The sequence below is a fragment of the Sapajus apella genome, unplaced genomic scaffold, assembly GCF_009761245.1.
Source record: "Sapajus apella isolate SASKATOON/1434 unplaced genomic scaffold, GSC_monkey_1.0 scaffold43, whole genome shotgun sequence".
In the NCBI taxonomy this organism is placed as follows: domain Eukaryota; kingdom Metazoa; phylum Chordata; class Mammalia; order Primates; family Cebidae; genus Sapajus; species Sapajus apella.
This window is the reverse complement of record NW_022436983.1, coordinates 20,078,306-20,105,184: the sequence shown is the minus strand read 5'-3', so window position 1 is coordinate 20,105,184 and position 26,879 is coordinate 20,078,306. Positions and strand designations below refer to the sequence as shown.

The window sequence follows — 26,879 nt, the reverse complement described above, 5'->3', positions numbered from 1 at the left end:
ACCACGCCCAGCTAATTTTTTGTATTTTTAGTAGAGACGGGGTTTCACCATGTTGACCAGGATGGTCTCGATCTCTTGACCTCGTGATCCACCCGCCTCGGCCTCCCAAAGTGCTGGGATTACAGGCGTGAGCCACCGCGCCCGGCCTTTTTTTTTTTTTAATAGAGACAGGGTTTCACCATATTGGTCAGGCTGGTCTCGAACTGTTGACCTAAAGTGAACCTCCTGCCTCAGCCTCCCAGTGCTGAGAATACAGGCGTGAGCCGCCACACCCAGCCAGTGTTTCAACTGGAAGCTGTGTGACTGGGCTGATTAGAACCACTGTCCGGGGGCAGGGTGGCAAAAAAGAAAAAAGAACCACAGCTCCTGTTTGAGTTCTTGACCCTCCATGTCCTGCCCAGTGGTGGCTGCTTCCTCAGTTCTGGCTGCCCCGGGCATCTCCCCTGCCCTGCTGCAGGGAGGCATGTGTACCTCGTGCCAGTGCCATGTGCAGGATCACATGATGGGCCCTGCCCAGTCTCAGCAGCCAGCACAGGCCAGGCGGACGCAGGCACTGACAAAGCCTTCCTTATCTCCTTCTTGGGCATGGGGCACTTAGTTCTATGGGGTGGGCTGGTTGGCAGACAAGTAGGCAGGCAGGCAGGCAACCTCTCAGCCTGCCTGGACCCCTTGGCCCTCCGTGCTCAGCTTATCACCAATGGGCTCTTACTCTAGAACCTGTGCCCTGAGGACCAGAGTGCCAGCAGGAAGCAGTTACCAGGCCTGGCTCAAGGGCCGAGCTTGGCTTCTGGGATCAAATACCAGTTTGGTTATTTACTGGGTGTGTGTCATTTGAGCTAGTTCATTAAGCTCTGAGCCTCAATTTCTCCACTGGAAAATGGAAACAGTAGTTTCTACCTCATGGCATTGCTGAGGCTAAATGAGAGGGCACAGGGCTTGGTAGTAATTCCCCCTTCCCACAGTGGCATGCACTGGAGGGCTGCACTGTGCCTCCCACGGCGGTGCACATGGGTTTTGAGCAGAGGCCTGCAAGCTAGACCCAGTCTGGGGAGCTACTGCCAGCGGAGCTCCATTGCCCATTGCTAGGGTGCCAGATAACTCCTGCTTCCCTCCTTGAAGGCACACACAGAACCAGGGCACACTGGTACTGCTAGGGGTCTTAAAGAGACCAGCAGTTTAGAATGGGTGAGTGACCTGTTGAAGGTCATACAGCAAAGGAGTGATAAACCTGGCAATGAACCAGGACACCTGCTCCCCACACCCACCATTTGGTCCAGAAAACTGGGGCTCAGAGCTGCAGGCAGCATGGTTGCGGTCATGGCTCTGGCATCAGAACATTTCTGTCTGCCCCGGTTTCCTCAGCTGTAGAAGGAGGAGGGTGATCCCCGTGTTAGAGGGCTGCTAGGAGAATCATGTGGTTGAAGTATACAGAGCATCAAAGTGAATAGAAGGTAGTTTAAAAAAAAAAGTGGAAGTGGAATGGGGGTTGGCACCATGTTCCAAGCAAGGGACAGTTTTGGAGTGGACCATCCTGGGTGTGAGTCCCAATTCTGCTACCACTTTGCTGTGTAACCTCAGCCAAGTTCCATCCCCTCTCTGGGCTTCATCCTCTGCATCTGTGAAACAGAGGGGTTGGATTAGATGGTCTCAGGGGGCCCTGCCTCTTCTAATCTCTGACTTCTTGCTGCCCCTCTTCTCCCCCAGGAAAGACCTGACCTCCCATTGCTGTTCCTAGAGCCCTGGGCCCTCCTGGCACTAGGACCAAGCCCTGCAGCTGGCCATGTCCTCATCTTTTCTCTGCAGTGTCCTCTAAAGGGCAGTCTCCTCTGAGCATGCTCAGTTGTCCTATCCACTCAGTACATCTCGTGGCTCCTAGATGCCCGAAGTGAGAAACTTCCCCAGTGTGGTGGGAGAGAAGGCAGGGAGAGGCCCTCCATGCATGCACTCTCTCTCCTACCACACAGAGTCCAGCCAGCTGGATTGTTATTAGAAGTATATGGGAGACCCTCTGGAGATAGGGGATCCAGTATCAGGAGGGCTTACCCATCTTGCTGATATTGTGCAGGAGGCAGTGCCTGCTGTCCCTGGAGCCTTAATGCTGTACAGTTGGACAGCTTCCTGCTCAGGTGCCTGCTTAGGGGAAGCTCTTGTCTCCCTGGTGCTGCCGGCTTGCCTCTGGGACCCTGCCCTGCTAGTTTCAGGGAACCTACATATGCACGGGAGTATTTGGCTTTTATAAAGCCCAGCCACATCCACAGCTCTTGTGACCTGTACTCAGGGACCTGTACATTTTATAGGTTCTATAAGTAATAAGAAGCAGGTTCAGTGGGGCTCTAGGGGGCATCTCCCTCCCTCAGCCCCCACCCTTAGCACCTCAGGAGACTCCTGCCAGCCAGGTTCAGCCTGAAGCCAGGGATGACAGGGACAGAGTGCCAAGCTCTGCCTCTGCACGGCTGCCTCTGCTGTGGCCTGGGTCTCCTGTGCTCAGATGCAGGGCTGAGGCCAGGGCACAGAGATGGAATGAGGCCCTTTGCTGAATGCTTTGTTTTTATTTATCTATTTATTTTTGAGGCAGAGTCTCACTCTGTCACCCAGGCTGGAGTGCAGTGGCGTGATCTCGGCTCACTGCAACCTCCACCTCCTGGGTTCAAGCAATTCTTCTGTCTCAGTCTCCTGAGTAGCTGGGACTACAGGTATATGCCACAACACCCAGCTGATTTCTGTATTTTTAGTAGATATGAGGTTTCACCTAATTGGTCAGGCTGGTCTCGAACTCCTGACCTCAGGTGATCCACCTGCCTCTGCCTCTCAAAGTGCTGGGATTACAGGTGTGAGCCACTGTGCCCAGCCTGAGTGCTTTTTTTAATAGCTGCAGCTTGAGATATGCAATCTCACAGGATCCTCAGAACACCCCTTTGAGATAGAAGGGATTATGAACCCCAACTTTCAGACAAACTGAGACCCAAGCTAGGTACCTGCCAAAGATACCTGCCTAACAGGTGCAGGACTAGCTTCCCAATCCTGTGCTCTCAAAGCTCTGGGGCTGTCCAGCCTCCCCTGGCTGGTAGCTGAGTTTGGGTTGAAATTTTGGACAGATCCCTGAGGGTACTGCTGCTTTATTCTTCCAGGTACCTACCTTTCCAGCCACCTTCCTCGGGATCTCCCAGCCTGCACGTGGGACAACCTCCCTTAGCCCAGCTGCCCTCCAAGCTCAGACCCCATCCCTCTACTTTAGTCCCCCAGAGTGCTGGCTACCCAGCCCCAGTGAGAAGCTGCCCTGTGTAGGCTGCTGCTCAGAGTGGTGGGACTTATGGGCCCTGGCGGTGGGGCAAGGCTGAGCCTCCAGAGACAGTGTGCCAGGCAGTAAGTAACATCTGCTCTAGTGTGAGGCCCAGCCCCTCTGGTTTTGCACCCCTGCTGTGCTCTTGTTGAACCCACAATTGGGCTGCAGAGTAGGCTGAGCCCTAGAGGGCAGACACACTCTGCTTCCTCAGAACAGAGAAGCCCCTTGGCATCACACCCCTCCATCCAAGATTCTGTTATCTGCTCCCTCATGTCTTCTTTGAAAGCAGAGTTGTCATAATTAATTGCTTTTTTTTTTTTTTTTTGAGACAGGGTCTCATCCCTTTGCCCAGGCTAGAGTGAATTGCTTGATCTTAGCTCACTGAAGCCTCAAACTTCTGGGCTCAGGTAATCCTCCCACCTCAGTTTCCCAAGTAGCCGGGACTACAGGTGTTCACCTCCATGCCCAGCTAATTTTTAAATTTTTTGTAGAGATGGATTTCACCATGTTGCCCGGGTTAGCTTTTTTTTTTTTTTTTTTTTTAAGATGAAGTGTCTCTCACTCTGTCCCCAGGCTGGATCGCTGTGGCATGGTCTCAGCTCACTGCAACCTCCGACTCCCTGGTTCAAGCAATTCTCCTGCCTCAGTCTCCTGAGTAGCTGGGATTACAAGCATGCGCCACCACGTCCAGCTCATTTTTGTATTTTTAGTAGAGACGGAATTTCACCATGTTGGCCAGGATAGTCTTGATCTCCTGGACGTCATGATCCTCCCACCTCGGCCTTCCCAGCTGCTGGGATTACAAGTGTGAGCCACCTCACCCGGCCTGGGCATATATTTTTGTTTTTGCTTTTTTTCTGAGTGTTTTTATCTCTATTCTCTCCTCTTACAGCAACCCTGTGCCATAGACATTATTCATCCCAGTGTTAGGAAGGAAGAAATCAAGGTTCAGGGCAGTACCGTGATTTGCCATAGGTCACACAGAAGTTAAGATTTAGAATTGGGACAGAAACTACCTCCCTGCTTGACCGTCCAGAGCTCTTTATGCTGCCCTCTGCTGTCTCGTGCAAGCTTGCTGTGGCACGAACACTGTTCTGTACCCAGATGCTGCAGTTGCTGGCATGGACAGAGATGGTGAGTATCACAGAACCCGACTTTGTCCAGCTGCAAAATTCATCAGTCAGATGTCAGAGAGAGAGAGGCTGTCAACAAGCCCCCGAGGATGGAGAAACTGAGACCAAGACCAAGAAAAGCAAGGGCTTGTTCAGTGGCTCAAGTTAGTTAGTGGCTGAGTCTAGACCGAAGCCCAGGTCCCCTGATCCCCAGCCTGGGCTTGACTCAGGCCTTTCTTTTCTCTGAATTGTAGTTTTCTGGTCTTTTGAGGCATTTGGAGGTAGGATGGGGGAGGGTTTACCCGTCCTCCTGGTGTTGTACAGGAGGCAGTGCCAGCTGTCTGGAGCTGACACTAAATGGCTGTGTGGTTGGACAACTCTGCCCTACCCCAGGTGCTGAGCCTAGGTGACCAGTGCTGTCTCCCTTGACCACCTCCCTGAGGTGTCGGTGGCAGAATTTCAGGCCATTCCCCAGGCCAGAGCCCTCTAGCAACTCTGCCTGGCTCAAAAGTGTGATTGGGAATTTTCTCCCCACAGGATATTTGAGGCCTTTTTTTTTTTTTTTGAGAAGAAGTCTTACTTTTGTTGTCCAGGCTGGAGTGCAATGGTGCAATATCGGCTCACTGCAACCTCTGCCTCCTGGGTTCAAGCGATTCTCCTGCCTCGGCCTCCCGAGTAGCTGGGATTACAGGTGTGTGCCACTACACCTAACTGATTTTTGTATTTTTAGTAGAGACAGGGTTTCACCATGTTGGCCAGGCTGCTCTCAAACTTCTGACCTCAGGTGAACCACCTGCCTCAGCCTCCCAAAGTGCTGGGATTACAGGTGTGAGCCACCGCACCTGGCCTTGAGGCCTTTCATAACTGACCTTGACTGAGCACTGGACTGGGAGTCAACAGTTCCGGGTTTGTGACCTGTCTCACTGCTACCCATGTGATCATGGGCCTGCGTCTAGACCTCTCTCAATGTCTGTTCTGTCATCTGTTGCCTACTGCTGGGGCTTGTGGTGAGGATGAGTGAAAAGGCTGCTTTACAGCATGTAAGTAATGATTTCCTCTCCAGTCCACTGCTATTTGCTCCAGTAGAAATCCTCTACCTGGGCCAGTCATAGTAGCTCATGCCTATAATCCCACCACTTTGGGAAGCCAAGGCAGGCGGATCACTTGAGCTCAGGAGTTTGAGACCAGCCTGGGCAACATGGTGAAACCCCCGTCTCTACCAAAAATACAAAAACTAGCCAGGCATGGTGGTGCACGCCTGTAGTGCCAGCTACTTGGGGGGCTGAGGCAAGAGGATCACTTGAGCCCAGGAAGTCAAGGCTGCAATGAGCCGTGTTCACAACACTGCACTCCAGCCTGGGCAACAGAGCCAGACTCTGTTTTCCCCATCCCCTCCCCCAGCCAAAAAAGAAATCCTCTGCCTACACTACACTCATTTCCCTGTCCTGCCTTTCCAGATGCTGCTGATTTGCCTGCCGGGCTTTCTTGGTGCCTAACTCTCCTCCTTCCTTCAAGGAAGAGGCCAATTCAGCTGGAGTTTAGTGTGCATGTGCTTAGTGCCAAACACTGGAGATTAAGTTAAACCCCTCACCCCCCCCAAAAAAAACACAAAAGAGAGGACAAAAAAGTAAAACCAGACAGGACTTCTGCTTCAAACAGTTCTGCCGCCTCAACAAGTCTATCCTTACCATGTGTCAGGCTCCATGCTGAGGCCTGGAGAGTTACAGATGAATAGGCCAGGGTCCCTACCCTTAATTGCAGGGAGAAACTTGCTTGTGGTCTGGAGAGGGAGACAGACCAACCAATTATGCCGTGTCATCAGACTCTTAATAGAGGGCTGTGTGGTCCCAGGCTCTGCAGGCCCACGGAACTGAGCGCACCTGGGTTCTGCTCCCTGGGATATTTAGGAAAAGCTGCTGAGTAGCACCTTGGAGGAGGAGTGGCTCTCCAAGGGACAAGTTGACGGTGACCCACCCTGACAAGGTCTTGTGGTTCACCCAGTGCTTTTGTGTTTGTGGTCTCATGTAATCCTCACAACAACCTTGTGAGGTCACTGAGGTCGGAGAAACCACACCATAACACAGCAGCCTAAGGCTGCTCATGCCCCACCCCTCTAAGAACACTCCCCATCTTTGCTGCCCTACTCCAAGCTGTCCTCTGAGTCATTTTCTCTCACTGATGCCTTTCTGGCCCTTCTGAGAGGTCACTAAAACAGTCAAGTGGAGGATGGCTAGCACCCCTTCCCCATTACTACCTTCAAATGCTGTGAAGCACATAATAGACCCCATAAAGCTGATTAAGCTACAAGGATAGAAGGGGCCCCAGTTGCCTCCCAGAGGCTGCTGGTCTCTTTTCCTCACTCAGCCAGTGCCACCTTGGTCTTGTTCTTCCTTTGCGTTCCCCCGCTTTCCTTGTAGCACTGAAAATAGGACACTGTGACTTGCTTTCTGCAGAGCAATTGTCCTGGAAATTGTAGAATTTCTTTTCATGTTGCTTTCCTACTGCTACCTCTCTATACTCCACCTCTCTGTAGCCAAGTAGGATGAGATTTTGAGCAAGTTCAAGTTATATATAATGGATTTAACACATTGTTAAGCTTCTAAACTAACTGACTTTCAACTGGAAGCAATACGAGGAACCACAGATATTTGGTATACTCATTTTTTTTCTCTCAGATTTGCATTTTGCAAGCTCTGCTGTACTCCCAGCAAAAAGGAAAGAAAAATCTAGCTTTCCCATGACTCTAAAGTTTCTAGAAATGGAAGCTCTCTTACTGAGCCTCTATTTCTTCCCCTACCTCTGTCCCACCCCAGGTGTGGGGCAAACTGGTGCCTGGAGCGTCTGACACCATCTGTAAGTCCCGACAGCAGTCTGGCAAGAGACAAGGACAGGTCAGGGATGGAGATGGTGTGGGGAAGGGTGCACCTGAGCTGGGGAGCCACACACCTGGGACACTGGGAAAGGAGGGATATGGTGGCCTGAAACCACATTATTCTCAGCGTCGTTTCCAGCTCAAGCATTTTGTGTTTTCACCTCTTCCACACTCCAAGGTTGAAATCTGGGGAGCCAAGAAGGACCTCCTTTATAAGGATTGTCATTCATCCATTCATTCATTTAGCATTAGCGTCTCACTGCAACCTCCACCTCTTGGGTTCAGGTGATTCTCCTGCTTCAGCCTCCCAAGTAGCTGGGATTACAGGTGTGTGCCACCACGCCTGGCTAATTTTTGCATTTTTATTAGAGACGGGGTTTCACCATGTTGCACAGGCAGTCTTGAACTCCTGAGTTTAAGCAGTCCTTTTATCTCAGCCTATCTTATAGCTGGGATCATGGGCATGTGCCACAGCACCCAGCTCTGAATGTTATTTAGGATTTTCGTCGTCTTTTTTTTTTTTTTTCTTTTGAGACAGAGTCTTACTCTGTCACCCAGGCTGGAGTGCAGTGGCACAATCTCGGCTCACTGCAACCTCCACCTCCTGGATTCAATTGATTCTCCTGCATCAGCCTCCCAAGTAGCTGGGATTACAGGTATGTGCCACCACGCCTGGCTAATTTTTGTATTTTCAGTAGAGATGGGGTTTCACCGTGTTGGCCAGGCTGGTCTCGAACTCCTGACCTTAGGTAATCCACCCACCTCACCTACCTAAAATGTTGGGATTACAGGCATGAGGCACCATGCCCAGCCTGTCATTTAGGTTTTTCTAATGTCAGTGGTACCATGGGGTTAGACGAAGGTGCAGAGAAACCAGAAGCTGAGAAACCAGGCTCTCTGGTCTCATTGCCCGGAACACAGGCAAGGCCTGCCTGAGGCTCTTAGTAGAGGATATCAGAGTATGAAAAACCAGCCTTCACCCTAATGCCATTGTTGAGGGGAGCTGTTCAGTTACTGTGGCACAGCCAAAGCCATGCGTACAGTGAGGCTGCTCCACAGGCAAGGCATGGGAGGAGGTAGGAGGAGTTGGGTCAGCCCTGCTTCCAGTGGCTCTGAACACCGCTCTGTAGCCATGGCTGTGTGTCCTTGGGAGTGTATTTGTCTGTTCTCATGCTGCTAATAAACACATACCCAAGACTGGGTAATTTATAAAGGAAAGAGGTTTAATAGACTCACAGTTCCTTCCACCTGGCTGGGAAGGCCTCACAATCATGGCAGAAGGCGAAAGGCATGTCTTACGTCAAAGTAGGCAAGAGAAACTGAGCCAAGCAAAAGGCTTATAAAACCATCAGATCTCATGAAACTTAATTCACTACCATGAGAACAGTATGGGGGAAACTGCCCCTAGAATTCAATGACTTCCCATCAGTTCCCTCCCACAACACATGAGAATTATGGGAGCTACAATTCAAGATGAGATTTGGGTGGGGACACAGCCAAACCATATTACGGGGCAAGTAAGTGACCATCCCCTGACCTTCTCTGTACTTGAGGATAATAGGCTTGGTGCAGTGGCTCATGCCTATAATCCCAGCACTTTAGGAGGCCAATGTAGGAGGATCGCTTGAACCCAGAAGTTCAAGACCAGCCTGGACAACACAGTGAGACTCCATCTCTACAAAAAAAATTTTTAGGCCAGGTGCGGTGGCTTACACCTGTAATCCCAGCACTTTGGGAGGCTGAGGTGGATGGATCACAAGGTCAGGAGTTCGAGACCAGCCTGGCCAATATGGTGAGACCCCATCTCTACTAAAAATACAAAAATTAGCTGAGTGTGGTGGCGGGCACCTGTAGTCCGAGCTACGTGGGAGGCTAAGGCAGGAGAATTGCTTGAACTCTCAAGGCAGTGAGCTAAGATTGCACCACTATACTCCAGCCTGCTGACAGAGTGAGACTGTCTTAAAAAAAAAAAATGTCCAATAATAATAAAATGATGATAATAATCATACTTACTGCATTAAGGTTGTTGAGAGAATTAAATGCGATGCCTCAGTACTTAATGCAGTCTCTGACCCATGGAAGCAGTTTTAACACAGCTTGTGTGATTTACCATTCACACATAATTTTAAATATCCTATAGATGCAGAAAAGTCTGCAATAATATATACCAGACTTAATAGAGATTTGGTTATGGGGGAGACTGGTATGGTCGGTAAAGGGGAAGAGGCAGAATCACTGCGAGATGATTCTCCTTCTACTTAAACACTTACATGCTGTTAGAAAAAAATTTTAATGACCATGTGTTTTATTTAAAATCACCACCAGGCACGGTGGCTCACACCTGTAACCCAGCACTTTGGGAGGCCGAGGCGGGTGGATCACCTGAGGTCAGGAGTTTGAAACCAGCCTGACCAACAAGATGAAACCTTGTCTCAATCAATAAAGTCACTAAAGCAATATATTTCCATTCTGAGAAAATCAAAAGAAACCAGTGTGTATCATATGGTCACCTACCAGACACCCAGTCCAGCCATGAGAGTCTTTGGATCCTGAGGTCCTACCCTTGCCCCAAGTAAAACCCACCTCTTGAGCTGCCCCCCACCGCCTCCCCAGGTAAACACCTGCTGCCTGGCACCTCTCCCTTGCTAGGCACTGTTGGGCCTGTTAGAGCTCTGCCTCTTGTCAACACACACGGGCTGTTTGCTGCCAGCCCAGTCCCTGTCCCTCCCTTCTCCCGCGTGAGTCATCTTCTGCTTCATTGCATGAGGACTCTTAATCCAGCGCTTTTCCTGCAGGGGGAGGGGCAAGCTGCTGGAGTGAAATTTATTCAACAAATATTTATGCAGAGCTGGGATGATTGGGAAGGTCGGGGTAGATATACCAAGAGGTGCTGCTCCAGCTTGGGGTGGTATAGGGATTACAGAAATGGGTTCTTGAGACCCAGGGAGAAGGCTGGTGGTGGGAGAACCAGGCTGCAGGCTAGGATGGGGCATTCGGTGGCAGGCTGAAGGTCAGGGTACCCTCTGAGGCCTGCTGTGTTGGCTCAGGCTCCTTGACTCAGTTCCTTCCTTGGTCTGCCTGGGTCAGGCCTATGTGCCAGTGTCTCCTGCACTGTTCACTCTCATCTCTAGGCTGGCTGCAGGCTTCAGGATTCTCAGAAGGCTTTTGAGATTTCCTCTCTTCATGTGTTCATACTCTTCTCCATTTAGTCACCCACTCTTGAGACCAAACTGTAGTCCTACATCCTTCAGGAAGTGGTCATCATTCCCTTAACCCTGTTTTTCTGAGCATCACTTTTTGGGGGCCCAGAGCTGTGTGCTGGGATGCCAGGCTGGCATCCCAGGGTGGGATGTGGTTCCAGGAAGCCTTCCCCAGGAGGTGACACCTGCACTGGGTTTTTTGTTTCTTTTGTTTTGTTTTGTTTTTGCTTTTGAGACAGAGTCTTGCTCTGTCGCCCAGGCTGGAGTGCATTGGCACGATCTCAGCTCACTGCAACCTCCGCCTCCAGGTTCAAGCAATTCTTGTGCCTCATCCTCGTGAGTAGCTGGGACTACAGGCACGCACTGGCTGATTTTTTCTATTTTTAGTAGAGACGGGTTTCACCATCTTGGCCAGGCTGAGCTTGAACTCCTGACCTCAGGTGATCCGCCCGCCTTGGCCTCCCAAAGTGCTGGGATTACAGGTGTGAGCCACCATGCCCAGCCCTGCACTGAGTTTTGAAAGGTGGGTAGAAGTTCCAGATGAGGAAGAGTTTCCCTTTCCCACTGTTTGCTTAGAGGTGGGATTTGGGGACTTCTGGCAACTGGAGTCAGGGAGTTGATGTAGATGGGACAGGTGAGAGGAGAAACGAAGTGGAGAGAGAGAGGCTATGCGTGGTGAGGGATTTGTAAACCAGTGCCAAGGTCCCTGAGCTTGGAGTCTTCCATCACAACATGCCTGCCTCTGGAACAGCCTCTCTCGCCAGGTCTCTAAGGGGAGTTGCTGCCAGGTAAATTGCTGCTTATCACTCCAGGGGCTGCCCAGGCCCCCCAGCCTGCCTTGCCTCTCTTTTCTCAGTTATCTTTGTCACTTCACAGTGGACAAGGTGCTCCTACGTCTAGACCCTGTTCTCACTTGTTTACGGACAAGAAGATGGAGGCTCTTCATGGTGTAGTGATTGACCTGAAGCTCATGGTTACTAAAGGGCAGAGCGGGGCCCCTGGGGTTATGGCCTCCTGATGCAGTCTTCTCTTTTCCACAGCTCAGGTAGCTCAGTGTATGCTGCTTGTGTTTTCTGACAGCTTTTTACCTGCTTTCCCATCCAGACCTGATGATCCCAGAGGGTGAGACCCTGTCTTTCCAACATAGTAGAACTCCCTGAAATGTGGATTGAAACAAGCAAGAAATAAAGTGCTGTTTGGAAGAATGATGGGGAAAGCCACAGAGAGAGACTGATTGCCTTGGGTATGGGAAGGATGCCTGCCCAGGAACTTGGAACAGATTTATTTATGGCTGTTTTTGTGGGGGAGGCATATTTATTGCAGACTTGATTTCTCTTCCTGGTGATCCTGACAAGCTGTTTTCATTGAAGCAGCATGGCCCAAAGATCTAGCAGTTCAGAGACCTGGATTCTAATTATGACCCTGCCACTTCCCAGCTAGGTAGCCTTGGACAAGTCACTTCACCTCTCTGAACCTGGATTTGTTAATCTATCAAATTGGGGGTCAGGATGTGAGATGAAATGAGAGGGGATATGTAAAAAGCCCCCTGCACAGAGCCTTGCATCAGATTCTCTAAGTGCCCAGTGTTTGTCGCCTGTGTGCTGGAGATTTTGTCTTTTTTCTTTTTTTGCTCTGTTGCCCAGGCTAGAGTGCAATGGTGCGATCTTGGCTCACTGCATCCTCTGTCTAACAGGTTCAAGTGATTCTCCTGCCTCAGCCTCCTAAGAAGCTGGGATTACAGGCGCCTACCACCATGCCCAGCTAATTTTTTGTTTTTTTGGGGTTTTTTTTTTGAGACAGAGTTTCACTCTTGTTGTCCAGGCTGAGGTGCAATGGCGTGATCTTGGCACGGCAACCTTCACCTCCTGGGTTCAAGCAATTCTCCTGCCTCAGTCTCCTGAGTAGCTGGGATTGCAGGCATGCACCACCACACCCATCTAATTTTGTATTTTTAGTAGGGATGGGGTTTCTCCATGTTGGTCAGGCTGGTCTCGAACTCCTGACCTCAGGTGAGTCGCCCACCTCGGCCTCCCCAGGTGCTAGGAGTACAGGTGTGAGCCACCACACCCGGCCTAATTTTTGTATTTTTAGTAGAGATGAGGTTTCACCATGTTGGTCAGTCTGGCCTAGAACTCCTGACCTCAGGTGATCCACCCACCTTGGCCTCCCAAAGTGCTGGGATTACAGACAGTGAACTGCCACACCCAACCAGCTGCTACATTTTTTAAAAGTATTATTCATTGAGTTTCTGCTGTGGGGTGGGAGTCATAATTAAATTATCTCAAAGTTGCTTTTAATCATTATCATCCCAGTTACAGAGAGGAAATGAGACTCAAAGACACATGTACCAGGTATTGTGCTAAGTGTTTTACATACGACATCTCATTTATCTTCACAAGAGCGCCCTTGTTTGGATATTGCAAAAGCTTGGCGAAGTCAGCCTGCCTTCCTGCTTATTGCCTTCTTTACTTGTTTTTCTTTCTTTCATTACCGACATATCCATTTACTATGTGCAAGGTACTATACTATACTTTTTAAAAAATTTTATTTTGTTATTTCTATGCCAACATTCAAATTCAGGAAGTATAGACTAGACTTTTTAAAGGCTACAAACCCTTCTCTTCTGGCAAACTTGTATTGATCCTTCAAAGCCCAATTCAAATGGTCCCTGCTCTGAGAACACCACTTAGTCTTGAAAGTCCAGACCCATCCCCACCTCCTCGTTTCCCATACTTCACATCTAACAGGTAAAGTTTACTTCATTTTTTTTTCCTTTTTTTTTTTTTTTTATTTTATTTTAATTTTATTTATTTATTTTTTTATTTTTTCTGAGACGGAGTTTCACTCATGTTACCCAGGCTGGAGTGCAATGGCGCGATCTCGGCTCACCGCAACCTCCGCCTCCTGGGTTCAGACAATTCTCCTGCCTCAGCCTCCTGAGTAGCTGGGATTACAGGCACGCACCACCATGCCCAGCTAATTTTTTGTATTTTTGGTAGAGACGGGGTTTCACCATGTTGACCAGGATGGTCTCGATCTCTTGACCTCGTGATCCACCCGCCTCGGCCTTCCAAAGTGCTGGGATTACAGGCTTGAGCCACCGCGCCCGGCCATTTTTTTTCCTTTTTAAATTAGAGATAAGGTCTCACTCTATCTCCCAGGCCGAAGGGTAGTGATGCTGTCATAGCTCACTGCAGCCCCAAACTCCTGGACTTAAGCAATCCTCCGGCCTCGTACACCACCACACCCAGCTAATTATTTTTGTTTTTATTTTTGTAGAGATGGGGTCTCACTATATTTCCCAGACTGGTCTCAATTTCCTGGCCTCAAGCAGTCTTCTCTCCTTGGTCTCCCAAAGTGCTGGGGTCAGTTTTGTTTCAGTTCACAAACAGTTGATGCCTACTCTGTGCTGGGAGCTGGAGACCCACATGAATCTAGACAATTCCTACCCTCAGAGGGCTTATATAACCCAGTGATGGACACATATACACCAACAGGTCATGATAATGCAGTGATTTGTATTATACGTGGGTTTTAGAGAATATTGCAATAGTAATAGCAGTCACCACCTTTGGCTAACATTGAGTACCATCATTGCTTCGTGTTCTCTATCCTTATCTCCTCTGTACTCCAGAAACCCTCTGAAATAGGCTTTTACACAGATGGAGAAACTCTGAGGGGAGGGATGTAAAGTAACTTGTCTAAAGCCACTCAGCAAGTTGTGGCTGTACTCTGTTTAGAACTCAGTTTTCTGACAGTGGGAACATACGGTGGGGTGGCTAGTACCACTTGTCTTTGTCTCCTCTGCAGGTCTGGCTGTGAAGCTGCTGAGGCTGTCTATCTTAATGTGGCTTATCTTTCTCCCTGGTCCTCATAGCTGACGTTGGTGGTAGGAAGAATCAGCCTGAGAAGAATCAGACTCAAAAAGAGAGCCCTCACAGACCCATGGATCCCCCAGCCCCAGTGGACACCAGGGCTGAGCGCAGATCAGCCAGGCAGGGCCTGAAGAGTCTGAATAATTATCACTTCTTGCTCCATACGTTTGGTAGAAAAGATTGATCCCTCCTGGCTGAGTTAACTCAGGAGGGCTTCCTGGAGTGGGCAGCCTTAGAAGATAGGAAGGATTTCATGAAGTCTTTACTAGGCCACTAGAGTAGAAGGGGAGCAGTGGGAAACTTCCCTGGAGAAGAGCTCATGGAAAGAAATACCTACCTCTGGCCCTTTGGGAACTGCTTCGGGAATCTTTAGTCTTAAAAACAAAGTAAGAATAAAGCCAGGGATGATACAGTAAGTGGCCAAGAACACATACTCTGGAGCCAGACTGCCTGGGTTTGAATCCCAGTTACCAGCTGTGTGACTTTGAGCAAGTTGCTTAACCTTTCTGCACCTCAGTTTCCTCATCTGTAAAATAAGGGGATGGTAATTGTGACTTTTCAGAACTGTGGTGAAGAGCAAATGGGTTAAGAGGTATCAGAGTGTGCTGCTGTAAACTGTAGAGTGCTGGGCTTTCATTGGGAAGTATTACCTTTCATTGCTGTAGTGGAGACTGGTTGCTGGGGCAGTTGAAGAGGGAGTTAAAGAAATGGAATCATTGTGCAACCAGGAATCCCTTGGGACCTGGCCGAGTTGCAGCCCCAGAGCAGTCCTCAGGCCTGGAAGTAGGGCGACAGAGCCCTCAGTGTGCCCCTGGGGCCCTGATTACCTGGCACTGTGGGCCAAAGAGACCCCTTTTCCTAGCACTCCCCTGACTTCCCAGGCCAGGGGAGGGTTGTAGGAAGGGTGATCAGGCAGGTCTGGTCACCCTGGCAACTCAGGGTGAGGTGGGACAACCTTGCCTGCTCCACTGAGCCAGTCTCAGCAGATGGGGACCGTCCAATGAGATGTAAATAAAATATTCTTGTGGTGCAGAGCAGCTGCAGGGGGCTAGACCCCTATCAAGTGGAAGTTTGGTGAAACGTCTGCTCAGCGAGAGAGAGAGAGAGAGAGAGAGAGAGAAAGAGATAGAGAGAGAGAGAGAGAGAGAGTGTGTGTGTGTGTGTGTGTGTGTGTGTGTGTGTGTGTGTGTGTACTGTTCATTCCAGCTACCACCTACACTAGATAGAATGAAAACTGCTTCTCCCTTCCTCCTGCCTCTTCTAAAAGGAGAGCCAACTCTGAACTGTGTCAGAGGGTTTGGCCTGTGGCTGTGGCTTGGAGATGCTGAATTCCACACTTTTGTGCCTCCCTGTTCTGGGAGGACTGGACGTCCTCGAAGGAGGCTGTGTGGCTTGTGCAGGCCACGGGACTGTTGGGGTAGAACTGGACATGTGACCATTGACAGGTCACTGGCTGTCTCTGTCTCCATTTCCCTGACTAATAGAGAATTTAGATGTTCTCCAAGATCCATTCCAGCTCTCATGTCTCTAGTTCTTACCCTAACTGCCTCTTCCCACCCCTGATTTCACCCTGGTGACATCACTGCTGCTGCACATTTGGGCTCTGAAAGTTTTGCCTCATTTCTTGTCATCCTGGGATCTTGCCTCCATGTGGGGCTTTTGTCAGGGTGCCAGTGGCCCCAGCCATCCTTCTGTGCCCCTTTCACCACACTGGATGTCAGCAAGCCTCCTGCACTTTGTAGGGACTCTGCAGAGATTCAGGGTGAGCGCAGTTGGTGGAGTCGGGGCGTCGGGAGGGATACAACCCAGCATAGGCCCAGGGGCTGTTCCCCATTTCCCTGAGCCATTGCTCCTGAAGGAGCCTCCTCCTGATGACAGAATCCCTCTCTTCCCCAGCTCTGGAAGCGCTTTCCAGTAATGTTGCCGCCTACCCGCAGGCAGGGAGCCAAGAGTAGATCTCAGACCTTCCTCCTCAGCCTGGGCCGGCCCTCCCCTCCCCTCCCCTCGGTCCCAGAGAGCCCATTAGGGCCTAGAGCTCCTTCAGCTCACTGAGCACCAGAGCCAGAACAGGAAGGCCAGGGAAACCAGCTCCAGGAACACGGCTCCAGCCCCAGGTATTCTGGAGCTGGCTAAAGGAGAAGGAAGTCCCTACGCTGTAGTCAGGAGGGACACATCTTGTTTTTCTTGTGTCCAATAAAATGCCAGCTGTCTGCCTGGCCATAGAGGCTCCAAGGTCTGGAATAGCATGACCCTCCCCATCAGCTGCTTCAGAGGTTCAGAGTCTGAGTCACCTCAATATCCCCAGTGTCCATTATGGCCTGGTTCAGAGAAAATACCGAGCTTTGAGTAAAGAATTAATTAGCGCTCTCTGCTACAAGTTTGAGACCCCTAAGCTACAATAGAGGGTTCTCCCTTCGACACTGGGGAAGCGCCGTAACCAGCTTTGTCTTCTGCAAAATGGGGACAATACCCATCCCAAGGGCTGTGGTGAGGACTGAGAGAGTACGTTCCAGGCTCCCAGCACAGTTCTGACTCATGGGATGCCTTCAGAGCTGAGGAACCTTCTTCATGTTGCTGCTCTTGGCTTGTTTCACATGCCTGTCCCCTCCCCAGGCAACAGCTGTGGCCAACTCTTGTCTGGGTCTCCCAGGCATTATATGGTGATTTATGGGGCCAAGAAAGCTCTGTGGATTGGGTTGATGGCACAGAGTGGGGGTAGGAGGCATATTTAGAGCCTGACCTCTTAGGTGGAGATGGAAGCCATCATCTGCCTGCCCTGGACTAGCTCTTTAGACTGTGCCTTCTCCTAAGGCAGCTGATGGTGCTAATACCAGGGCAGGGGCAGGGAGGCTGTGGAGATGGGTCAGCGCAGCTGGCTGGAGCTGGACTTCTGGCCTTGGGAAGCTGCTTTCTGACCCCTGCCTGTAGGAGCTCTGCTGTCCTCATGCCTGCTTATCCCCCCTGCACGGTGTCTGACTCCCCTCCAGCATGCTGCAGGTCTTTGGGGTGTTGTGCCATTGTCTTGTCTCAGCTGCTTCTGCCTGGGTTGTCTGACTGATCTCAGTAAGTGCCAGAGAGAGAGAGAGAGAGGAACCTGGGAGATGACTGTGGATTGAAGATTATGAGAGAGGGAGGCACCAGAAGATTCCTGCCCTAACCTGTGCAGACGTGGTGGTCAGGGAACGCTTCCTGGGGGAGGAGGCAGGCAGAGGATATGGTGTCAGCCACATACAGTGGGGGTAGAGGTAGAGGCATGATTTTCTAGAGGGAGGAACTAGACTAGGCAAAGGTTGGCAGACAAAAGAGGATGTGGCTCATATGGGGCAATTGCAAGGAATTTGGCAAGGCTGAAACCTGAGTTGACAGTGGGGAGAATGGGACATGAGGCAAGACCAGATGACAGAGGCAGTGCTGAAAATGTGGGCTTTATATTCTACAGCAAGAGAGACTTGGGCCCAACATGACTAGCCCTTCCCAGGGGACCAGCCAGCTACACACTGGATGTTGACTGGTGGATGGTACAAAGACTGGGGGACTTTTCAGCAAAAGGGGTGATCTTGGAATTATTTTCGCTTTTATTGATACAGGAGGTAGATGAACAAAAAGTGACTTTTGGTCAGGTCTATTTTGAAATCAGGAGAATGCACAGGGTGGTTATGAGGTCCTCCTGGCCTAGGATGGAGATATCTTTTTTTCCTAATGTGTTTTGAGTGTCACCAGGGTGCTTGGTTGGCACTGTGCCAGGATTCTGGGCCTGGATAGTGTTCGGAGTGTTAATTTTTTTTGTTTTTGAGATGGAGTCTTGCTCTGTTGCCCAGGCTGGAGTGCAGTAGCAAGATCTCAGCTCACTGCAACTACTGCCTCCTGGGTTCAAGCAATTCTTCTGTCTCAGCCCCCTGAGCAGCTGTGATTATAGGCGCGCACCATGACGCTCAGCTAATTTTTCTATTTTTAGTAGAGATGGGGTTTCACCATATTGGTCAGGCTGGTCTCGAACTCCTGACCTCAGGTGATCCACCCACTTCGGCCTCCCAAAGTGCTGGGATTATAGGCGTGAGCCACTGTGCCCAGTCAGGAGTGTGAACTTTGACTTGTAGCTCTACTAGCACTGCCCAGATCCCTACGTGAGTGTAGGAAGGGCTTTGAGCATGGAGAGGGAAGTTCCTCCTCTGTCCCAAGGATCTCAAGAGTAAGTAATGAGAGCAGAGGCCTGGCCAGGCAGACAGGTTATCAGAAATCTTGGGTGATGTCCCAGCCCTGTGTATTTTCAAGTCAGCAGATATTTGCTGAGCACCTCTTATGTCCTAGCCCTGGGTATATGATGATAAGCAGTTATGGCATCTGCCTGCACGGAGCTTGCAAGATAGAGAAGGGGAGGAGAGACAGCTTTGCTTTCATCCTTATCCTTTTTTTTTTTTTGAGGCTGGGCTCAAGCGATCCTCCTGCCTTGGCCCTCCTGAGTAGCTGGGACTACAGGCGCACACCATGCCCAGCTATTTTTTTTTTAAGCGAAGATGAGGTCTCCCTGTGTTGTACAAGCTGGTGTCAAATTACAGGCCTCAAGTGATCCTTTTGCTTCAGCCTCCCAAAGTGCTGGGATTGCAGACATAAGCCTCTGTGCCAGGCCAGAGAGAGCTTTTCTATTGAGCAAAGGGTCATACCTTCTTGGCCATGCTGACCCTGGGAGTATGGTGCCCAACATGCAACTAGATGCTCAGGTTTTTTCCACCCACTTACCCACACCAAAATAAAACAAACAATAAAAACCATTCCCAGGAGCTTGGGGCCAAACCTGGTACTGAGAGAGGCCCTCTCACGGGGATTTTTGCTACTTCTCAGCTCTGGGTTTGGAGCCTCCAGGTGGACTACAGCAGAGGGGCCTGCCGCTGGCCAGGACATGGCCTGGGGAGATGGCTGGTGGGTCTCAGGCAGAGGGGTGTGCAGAAGCCTTGCTGGAAGGGAAAGATAGGAGAGCTTGAATTACAGAACTGTGCAGTTTGATGGGAACTGGGTCATCAGACCTGGGTTCTGTTCTGGTTCTGCTCCCCATTTGCTGTGTGACTTTGGGCAAGTCCCTTCCCTCTTATGAGCCTCAGTTGCCCCATCTTTAAAGTGGATGGCATTGAGCTAGAAGCAGGATAGCAAATAGAGTTTATCTCACCTGCCAAAGCTGGTTGCCGTTGACATCCTTGAGCTGTGTCTCGAACAGCTGCCTGGACTCAGCAGGAAAGCCTACTGTTTTGCAGGCTTGCAGACCCCAGGCCTCATTATCCCCGAGTTCCTTCCCGTGCTGGTATTCTTAGATTCTTCTGTGCTTTCTTCTGTCTCCTATGCCACTCCCCACCAGCTGGTTGTCTGCCTTCTGCTTAAACAGCTCCATGATAGGGAATTGCCATCTTCCCTCAGACAGAATTGTTAGATTGTTATTCCTCAGGTTGAGCTCAGCTGTGCCTCCCTGAACTTGTGCCTGGAAAAATGCTTTGGGTTCAGGCGTAGGTGATGCCCTTAGATACTTGGCACATCAGTAATCAGTTTACAATTTCTGCCTTCTGGAGGCATATAGAATGCTGCTTTCTAACATTTGATGACAGTGACAGAGATAGCATGTATATATCCTTTGAAAAAAAGTGCTTTAAAAACACTGTCACTTGGTTTATGATGGCAAAGCTGTGAAGCTAGCATTGTCCCTTCCATTTTATAGGCGAGGAAGGGGAGGCTCAGAGAGTTAACAGAGCAGCCCTCTGGGACCCAGCCTGTGCACCTCTCGCCAGCTGCGCTCCTCCTCCCTGGCCCGTCCCCAACCTTCTGTTCTCCTGGCTCCTCCGAAAGCCCATGGCCTCCCATTCTCTCGCCCTCCGCAGGTTTCCATGTGATCCCCACTATCTCAAGCATCGTCCCGGAGAGCTGCCTGCTGATCGTGGTGGGGCTGCTGGTGGGGGGCCTGATCAAGGGCGTAGGCGAGACACCCCCCTTCCTGCAGTCCGACGTCTTCTTCCTCTTCCTGCTGCCACCCATCATCCTGGACGCGGGCTACTTCCTGCCGCTGCGGCAGTTCACAGAAAACCTGGGCACCATCCTGATCTTTGCTGTGGTGGGCACGCTGTGGAACGCCTTCTTCCTGGGCGGCCTCATGTACGCCGTTTGCCTGGTGGGCGGTGAGCAGATCAACAACATCGGCCTCCTGGACAACCTGCTCTTCGGCAGCATCATCTCTGCCGTGGACCCCGTGGCGGTTCTGGCTGTCTTTGAGGAAATTCACATCAATGAACTGCTGCACATCCTTGTCTTTGGGGAGTCCCTGCTCAATGACGCCGTCACTGTGGTGAGGAGGCTAGGGCCATGCCCATGTCCAAACAGGGTACAAACCCAAATCCAGTCCCAGCAGTGAATCCCTCATCCGCCTGCAGAAAATAGTAATAAAAACAGCTAAGACCATTCCTGCTTCCTGTGTGCCAGGCACCATGCTGAGCCCTTTGACGTGGATTATCTCATTTAAGTCCTCATGGCTGCCTTAGGAGGTGCTTGATTCTCATTTTCCAGAGGAGGAAACAGGCCCAAAGAAGTAAAATAACCTACTGGAGTGTGAACCAATTTGTGATTGAACCAGGTCTGTCTGACCCCAGGGCCTGAGCTCTCGGTTTTGCTGGATTACGTGCTCACCCCTTGACTTGACTTGCTTTTTGTTTTTTAAGAAACAGGGTCTCCTAGGCTGGCGAAATGGTGTGGTCATAACTCACTGCAGCCTCAAATTCCTGGGCTTGAGATCCTCCTGCCTCAGCCTTCCAAGTGGCTAGGACTACAGGCATGCACCACCACACCTGGCTAATTTTTTAACTTTCTTGTAGAGGTGGGGTTTGACCATGTTGCCCAGGCTGGTCTTGAACTCTTGGCCTCAAATGATCCTCCTGCCTCAGCCTCCCATAGTGCTGAGATTATAGACCTGAGCCACTAAGCCTGGCCCTTCACTTAATATTTTAATATGATCTTGGGCAAATTACTTGTACTCTCTGTGCCTCAGTTTCCTCTTCACAGACCATATCATCTGTGAGGGGCCTTTCAGCTCTCACGTTGGCTATATCTTACATTAGAATTTGGTTTGTGCATAGTTTTTTGGGCAGAGATTATGGGAAGGGCCTTGTCTCCAAAATCTCCAGAAGGTAATGAGTAAAAGAAGTTGGCCACTTGCTTGCTGTGTGACCTTGAGCAAATGCTATACCTCTGTGGGCCTCACATGTTGTTGTTGTTGTTGTTGTTGTTGCTGAGATGGAGTCTTGCTCTTTCTCCCAGACTGGAGTGCAGTGACGCAATCTCGGCTCACTGCAACCTCCATCTCCCAGGTTCAAGCAATTCTCCTGCCTAAGCCTCCCAAGTAGCTGGGATTACAGGCATGTGTCACCATGCCCAGCTAATTTTTGTGTTTTTAGTAGAGACAGGGTTTTGCCATGTTGGCCAGGCTGGTCTCAAACTCCTGACCTTAGGTGAGCTGCTGGCCTTGGCCTCCCAAAGTGCTGGGATTACAGGCGTGAGCCACCACACCCGGCCGGGCCTCATCTTTGATAGCTACAAAGTGGCAGAGGATTAGTGCTTTCCTCCAGGGTCTTCACTTGGTGACACCATATACACCGCACACACCCTTCCTCCCAGCCGGTTTCCTTGGGAAACAGATGTGTGCATGTGCATACTCACGTTGTGTTGTGAGAACACTCCTATCCCCTCCTAAGCTGTCCCCCTCAGAGCAGCTGCACACACAGGAAAGCTCAAGGGCACATGTGCATGCTCAGGCCATGACTCCCTCCTCTGCAACACCTCAGAGTAGAGACAGACTGGTGTTCAGCTGCCAGCAGCTTCGGCTTCCTGTTCCTCCCCTGCCTACTCATGGAGCTGGGCAGAGCAGTAGCCTGGCCTGAGCAGGCAGGCCTTTGTCCTGGCCTCCTCCAGCGCCAGCTCTTGCCCAGGGCTACCACATGAGCCTCAGTTTCCCCATCTGTGACACAAGGATTACAGTAGTCTGTTGTCTTCCCAGGCTTCTTACAGGGTTACTTACATTAGTGAGTTATACTCACTAATGTCTGTGAAGCCAGTGGGTGCCAAAGATAAAGGCCACTCCAGTGGGATCTGGGTGTTGGGGTTCAGTTTAGCACTACTGTGGAGCTTGGGGCATGGTTGCATCGAATAGGTAACAGACCTGGCCACTTGTGAACCAATGGTCATGTCTCCCAAAGGCCATGGCAGTGGTGGTAGTGATTGCTGGTGTTCACTGGGTGCTTCTTGTCTGAATGTGTATTGCCTCATTTTTATTTATTTATTTAGAGACAGAGTCTTCTTCTGTCACACAGTGTCACCCAGGAGTACAGTGGCACAATCATAGCTCACTACAGCCTCAGACTCCTCAAATGATCCTCCCCTCTTAGCCTCCCAAGTAGCTGGGACTGCAGGTGCTGGCCATCACACTCAGCTAATTTATTTATTTGTTCATTTATTTTGTAGATATGGGGTCTTATTTTGTTGCCTGGGCTGGTCTCAAACTGCTGGACACAGACGATGTTCCGTCCTTGGCCTCCCAAAGTGCTGAGATGACAGGCGTGAGCCGCTGTGCCCGGCCTGTGTTGCGTCTTTTAATCTATGCAGTTACTCCATGAGGTTGACACAGTTATTATCCTAGTTCTTTGAGATGAGGAAACTGAGGAACAGAGAGATTACATTAGCCTGATACATGATATAGCTGAGGTTCAAATCTGTAGTCTTAAGTCCAAAGCCCAAGGGCTTACCACTGTGTTACTTTGCTTCTCTGTAGTTCCAGGGATAATAGCACCAGGCCAGAAAGGAGGACCTTCCCGTCTGTGCCCACTCCATGGACCCATGTGGTGGACCATGAGGACCCATGAATCCCCTCAGTCCAGGAATGAGTCTGCTGCTAGAGCCCTGCCCTATCCCCCAGATTGCTGGGGCCGGGCAGCATCAGGCCTGGCCAGTGCCCAGCATCTCCCCTTCCTGCTTAGCCCAAGTCAGGCCTTTCTGAAGCTCTGGGCATGGGTGCAAGTGCTCCATTTCCCAGAGAGTAAAGCTGGAGGCTAACCCTCAGCTGCCTGGTCACAGGTCTGTGCCCTGGAGCAGGTCACTCCTCACAGTCCCTTCCTCCTGCTCTAGGTCCTGGGGGCTTTGGAGGATCCCCTCTCATGGATCATCAGGTCCTCCCCTTCTTTCCCCCAGGCCTGGAAACTCCCTGCTTGTTCTTGGTAGAGCTGTCTAGGACAGACTTGAGTAGGCCAGGCAGCTCAGGAAGCCAGCAATAGGAGCCAGATCCTCAAAGCTGTCTGCTGGGGAGGTCTCAGCCCATGGCTGTCAGGGAACAAGCTCTGGGCCCAGTTCTGTTTCTGGGCTGGGGGGCCCGGCATGTTGTTTTACCACAGTGAACCTCAGTTTAGCCAAGGAGCATCCTTGACCCACCTGCCTCGCATGGTTGTTGTCAACTTGGATAAAGACCATCAAAGGGCTTTTTTTTTTTTGAGACAGAGTCTAGTTCTGTCGCCTAGGCTGGAGGGCTGGAGTGCAGTGGTGCAATCTTGGCTTACCACAACTTTGCCTCCTGGGCTCAAGCCATTCTCCTGCCTCAGCCCCCCAAGTAGCTGGGATTACAGGCATGTGCCACCCCACCTGGCTAATCTTTTGTATTTTTAGTAGAGATGGGGTTTCACTGTGTTAGCCAGGATGGTCTTGATCTCCTGACCTTGTGATCTGCCCACCTCAGCTTCCCAAAGTGCTGGGATTGTAGGCGTGAGCTACCACACCTGGCCAAATCAAAGGGCTTTACAGTGTATGAAATGCCACTTAAACATCTGATGATAGTTTTGCAATGACCATCTATTTCCCATCCCAGGAGACAGGGATGCCTCAGAGAGCCTCTAGTTCCATAGCATCTGAACTTGGTTGTTCATTGCAGCCCCTGGGGAGCTTGTTACATAGAGATTCCTTAGCCCTATCCAAGAGAGTCCAAGTCCAGTATGGCCTGAACATGTGTATTTTTGGAAAGCTTCAGAGGTTAAGAAATCATGTTCTAGTTCATTGTGTGAACTTGCCTTTTTTGTGCTGAAGGAGGGACTGAAACCCAGTGATGGGCACGATGTGCCCAGGGTCAAGTGGTGAGAGGCAGACTTGATAGCAGCAGGTGTAGCTAACCTGGTTCCCAGCACTTTACTCACTAATTTAGTCCTCACAGCAGTCCTAAAAGTTGGCGTGATTATCCTCATTTTGTAGATGGGAGAACTGAAACACAGGGAGATGAATTTGCTTCCTGTGCACAGCTCAGGAGTGGCCGAGCCAGGATTCCAGCCCAGACAGTTTGGCTTCAGGGTCGTCGTAGAGTTCCCCAGGGCCACCCCTTCAACAGTGTGGCACGCAGCCAACTCAGAGCAAGCTCCTCAGCCCCAGGCCGAGGTTTTGAGCACCTGCTTGGCAGTAGGGGTTCTCTGCTACCGTGTGGCCTCTTCTTGTGACTTGTGACCATGGTTAACGGAGGGGACAGGATTGCCCTGGGTAGACCCCAGGAAGCCATGAGGCCAGGGCCCTCTCCTCCCACCCACCAATCTGCACATCCTCCCCAGGTCCTGTATCACCTCTTTGAAGAATTTGCCAACTACGAACACGTGGGCATCGTGGACATCTTCCTCGGCTTCCTGAGCTTCTTCGTGGTGGCCCTGGGCGGGGTGTTTGTGGGCGTGGTCTACGGGGTCATCGCAGCCTTCACCTCCCGATTTACCTCCCACATCCGGGTCATCGAGCCGCTCTTCGTCTTCCTGTACAGCTACATGGCCTACTTGTCAGCCGAGCTCTTCCATCTGTCAGGCATCATGGCGTGAGTCTGTGCACAGCAGGCAGCGGGTTTGGTGGGGTGGGGGCAGAGGCTGCCAGCTTGATCTCCGCAGGCTCGTAGGGTCATGGAGCTCCCAGGGCCCAGCCTTGAGCTCCAGGGATGAGACATGAGCTCCAGGCACCAGACCTGCTTGGTAGCCATTTAAATGGCCAAGGTCATCAGTGGCTTCCTAAAAAAGGAGGGGTACTTCTGCTGGGCACCCCGGGGTCCAGGAATAGAGAGAGGGCATTTCAGGCTATGAGCAGATGAAGCAAAAGTGACCTACATAAGGGCAAGCCCAGGGCACAGGAGGGAAAAACTTTGGAAGCCACTAAGCTTCCAGTTGAGGAAAGCCACAGCCCTGCTACTTCACTTGTCTCAAAGGGAGTCCCCTCAGCAGCCCCAGTAAGGAGGCTGGAGGCTGGAGGCCTTTATGGAAGCAAGGAGTCTCACCAGGCCTGAGTCCTGGCGGTCCTGAGGCCCCACTGGGCCTGGAAATGGGGAGAATGGGATGTGGACAGGCAGTGAGGGGCAAAGGGGTTCCAGTACAGAGGCAAGGCACAACTGGGGTTCAGGGCCCCTGGCTCCCAGGAGCAGAGCCTGGGTGCGAGTGCTGGGCTCGGAGGACTCCAAGCTCCAAGCAGCTGCTTGGAACAAAGCTCCCTGCAGAGACCCCTGTGTGCAATGGCAGATGCCACCCTTGAGGAGAACAAACTTCCAAGATACCATGGGCCTGTGCCGTTGACTCCTATTGGGTGGAGAGGCAATATGTGCCCTCAGGGCAAAGGTGCAGGCTTTGGAGCTGGACACAGTGTGCTTTGTGTCTTGGCTTTGCTGCCCAGAGGCAGCATGACAGTGGGCAGGTAACTTTCTTTCTCTTAGAGTCAGACCCCTTATCTTTTTTTTTTTTTTTTAACATGGTGCCACTGTCACCCAGGCTGGAATGCAGTGGCACAATCTCAGCTCACTGCAGCCTCCACCTTCTGGGTTCAAGAGATTCTCCCATCTCAGCTCCTCAAGTAGCTGAGATTACAGGTGCCCACCACCGTGGCTGGCTAAGTTTTGTGTTTTTAGAAGAGACAGGGTTTTGCCACATTGGCCAGGACTGGTCTCGAACTCCTGGCCTCAAGTAATCCACCCTTCTTGGCCTCTCAAAGTGCTGGGACTACAGGTGTGAGCCACCCAGCCTAGCCAAGATCACTGTTTAAAAATGGAGGGATACACCTTTGTCTGTAGGGTTGATGCCGGGATGAGTGGGAACAGGGTGTAAAGCAGGCAGCAGGCCCCCGGCCCATAAAGGAGCTCGGAACACGGGCACCTTGGTCATGGCCCCATCACCCCCGGCCAGGGAGGGGCTCAGGCAGGTGCAGCTCGACGCAGAGTCCTGAGCCCACACTTTCCTGCCCCAGGCTCATAGCCTCGGGAGTGGTGATGCGCCCCTACGTGGAGGCCAACATCTCCCACAAGTCCCACACCACCATTAAGTACTTCCTGAAGATGTGGAGCAGCGTCAGTGAGACCCTCATCTTCATCTTCCTCGGCGTCTCTACCGTGGCCGGCTCCCACCACTGGAACTGGACCTTCGTCATCAGCACCCTGCTCTTCTGCCTCATCGCCCGCGTGCTGGGTGAGGGCCAGGGCTGGGGCAGGGTAGGGGGGTAGGGTGTGGTGTGGGGGGTGAGTGGGCT

The 26,879-nt window shown here is 51.1% G+C and overlaps 1 protein-coding gene across 1 annotated transcript in view; it reads left to right on the top strand.

Annotated features, from left to right (window-relative positions):
• Window positions 1-26,853, top strand: part of SLC9A1 (solute carrier family 9 member A1) — a 57,394-nt gene extending 30,541 nt beyond the window's left edge. Inside the window, exons 2-4 of the mRNA XM_032300234.1 lie at window positions 20,204-20,664; window positions 24,944-25,194; window positions 26,601-26,853. Of these exons, the coding sequence (XP_032156125.1) occupies window positions 20,204-20,664; window positions 24,944-25,194; window positions 26,601-26,853 (965 nt within the window). The remainder of the gene's footprint in view (window positions 1-20,203; window positions 20,665-24,943; window positions 25,195-26,600) is intronic.
• Window positions 26,854-26,879: the final 26 nt, after the last annotated feature.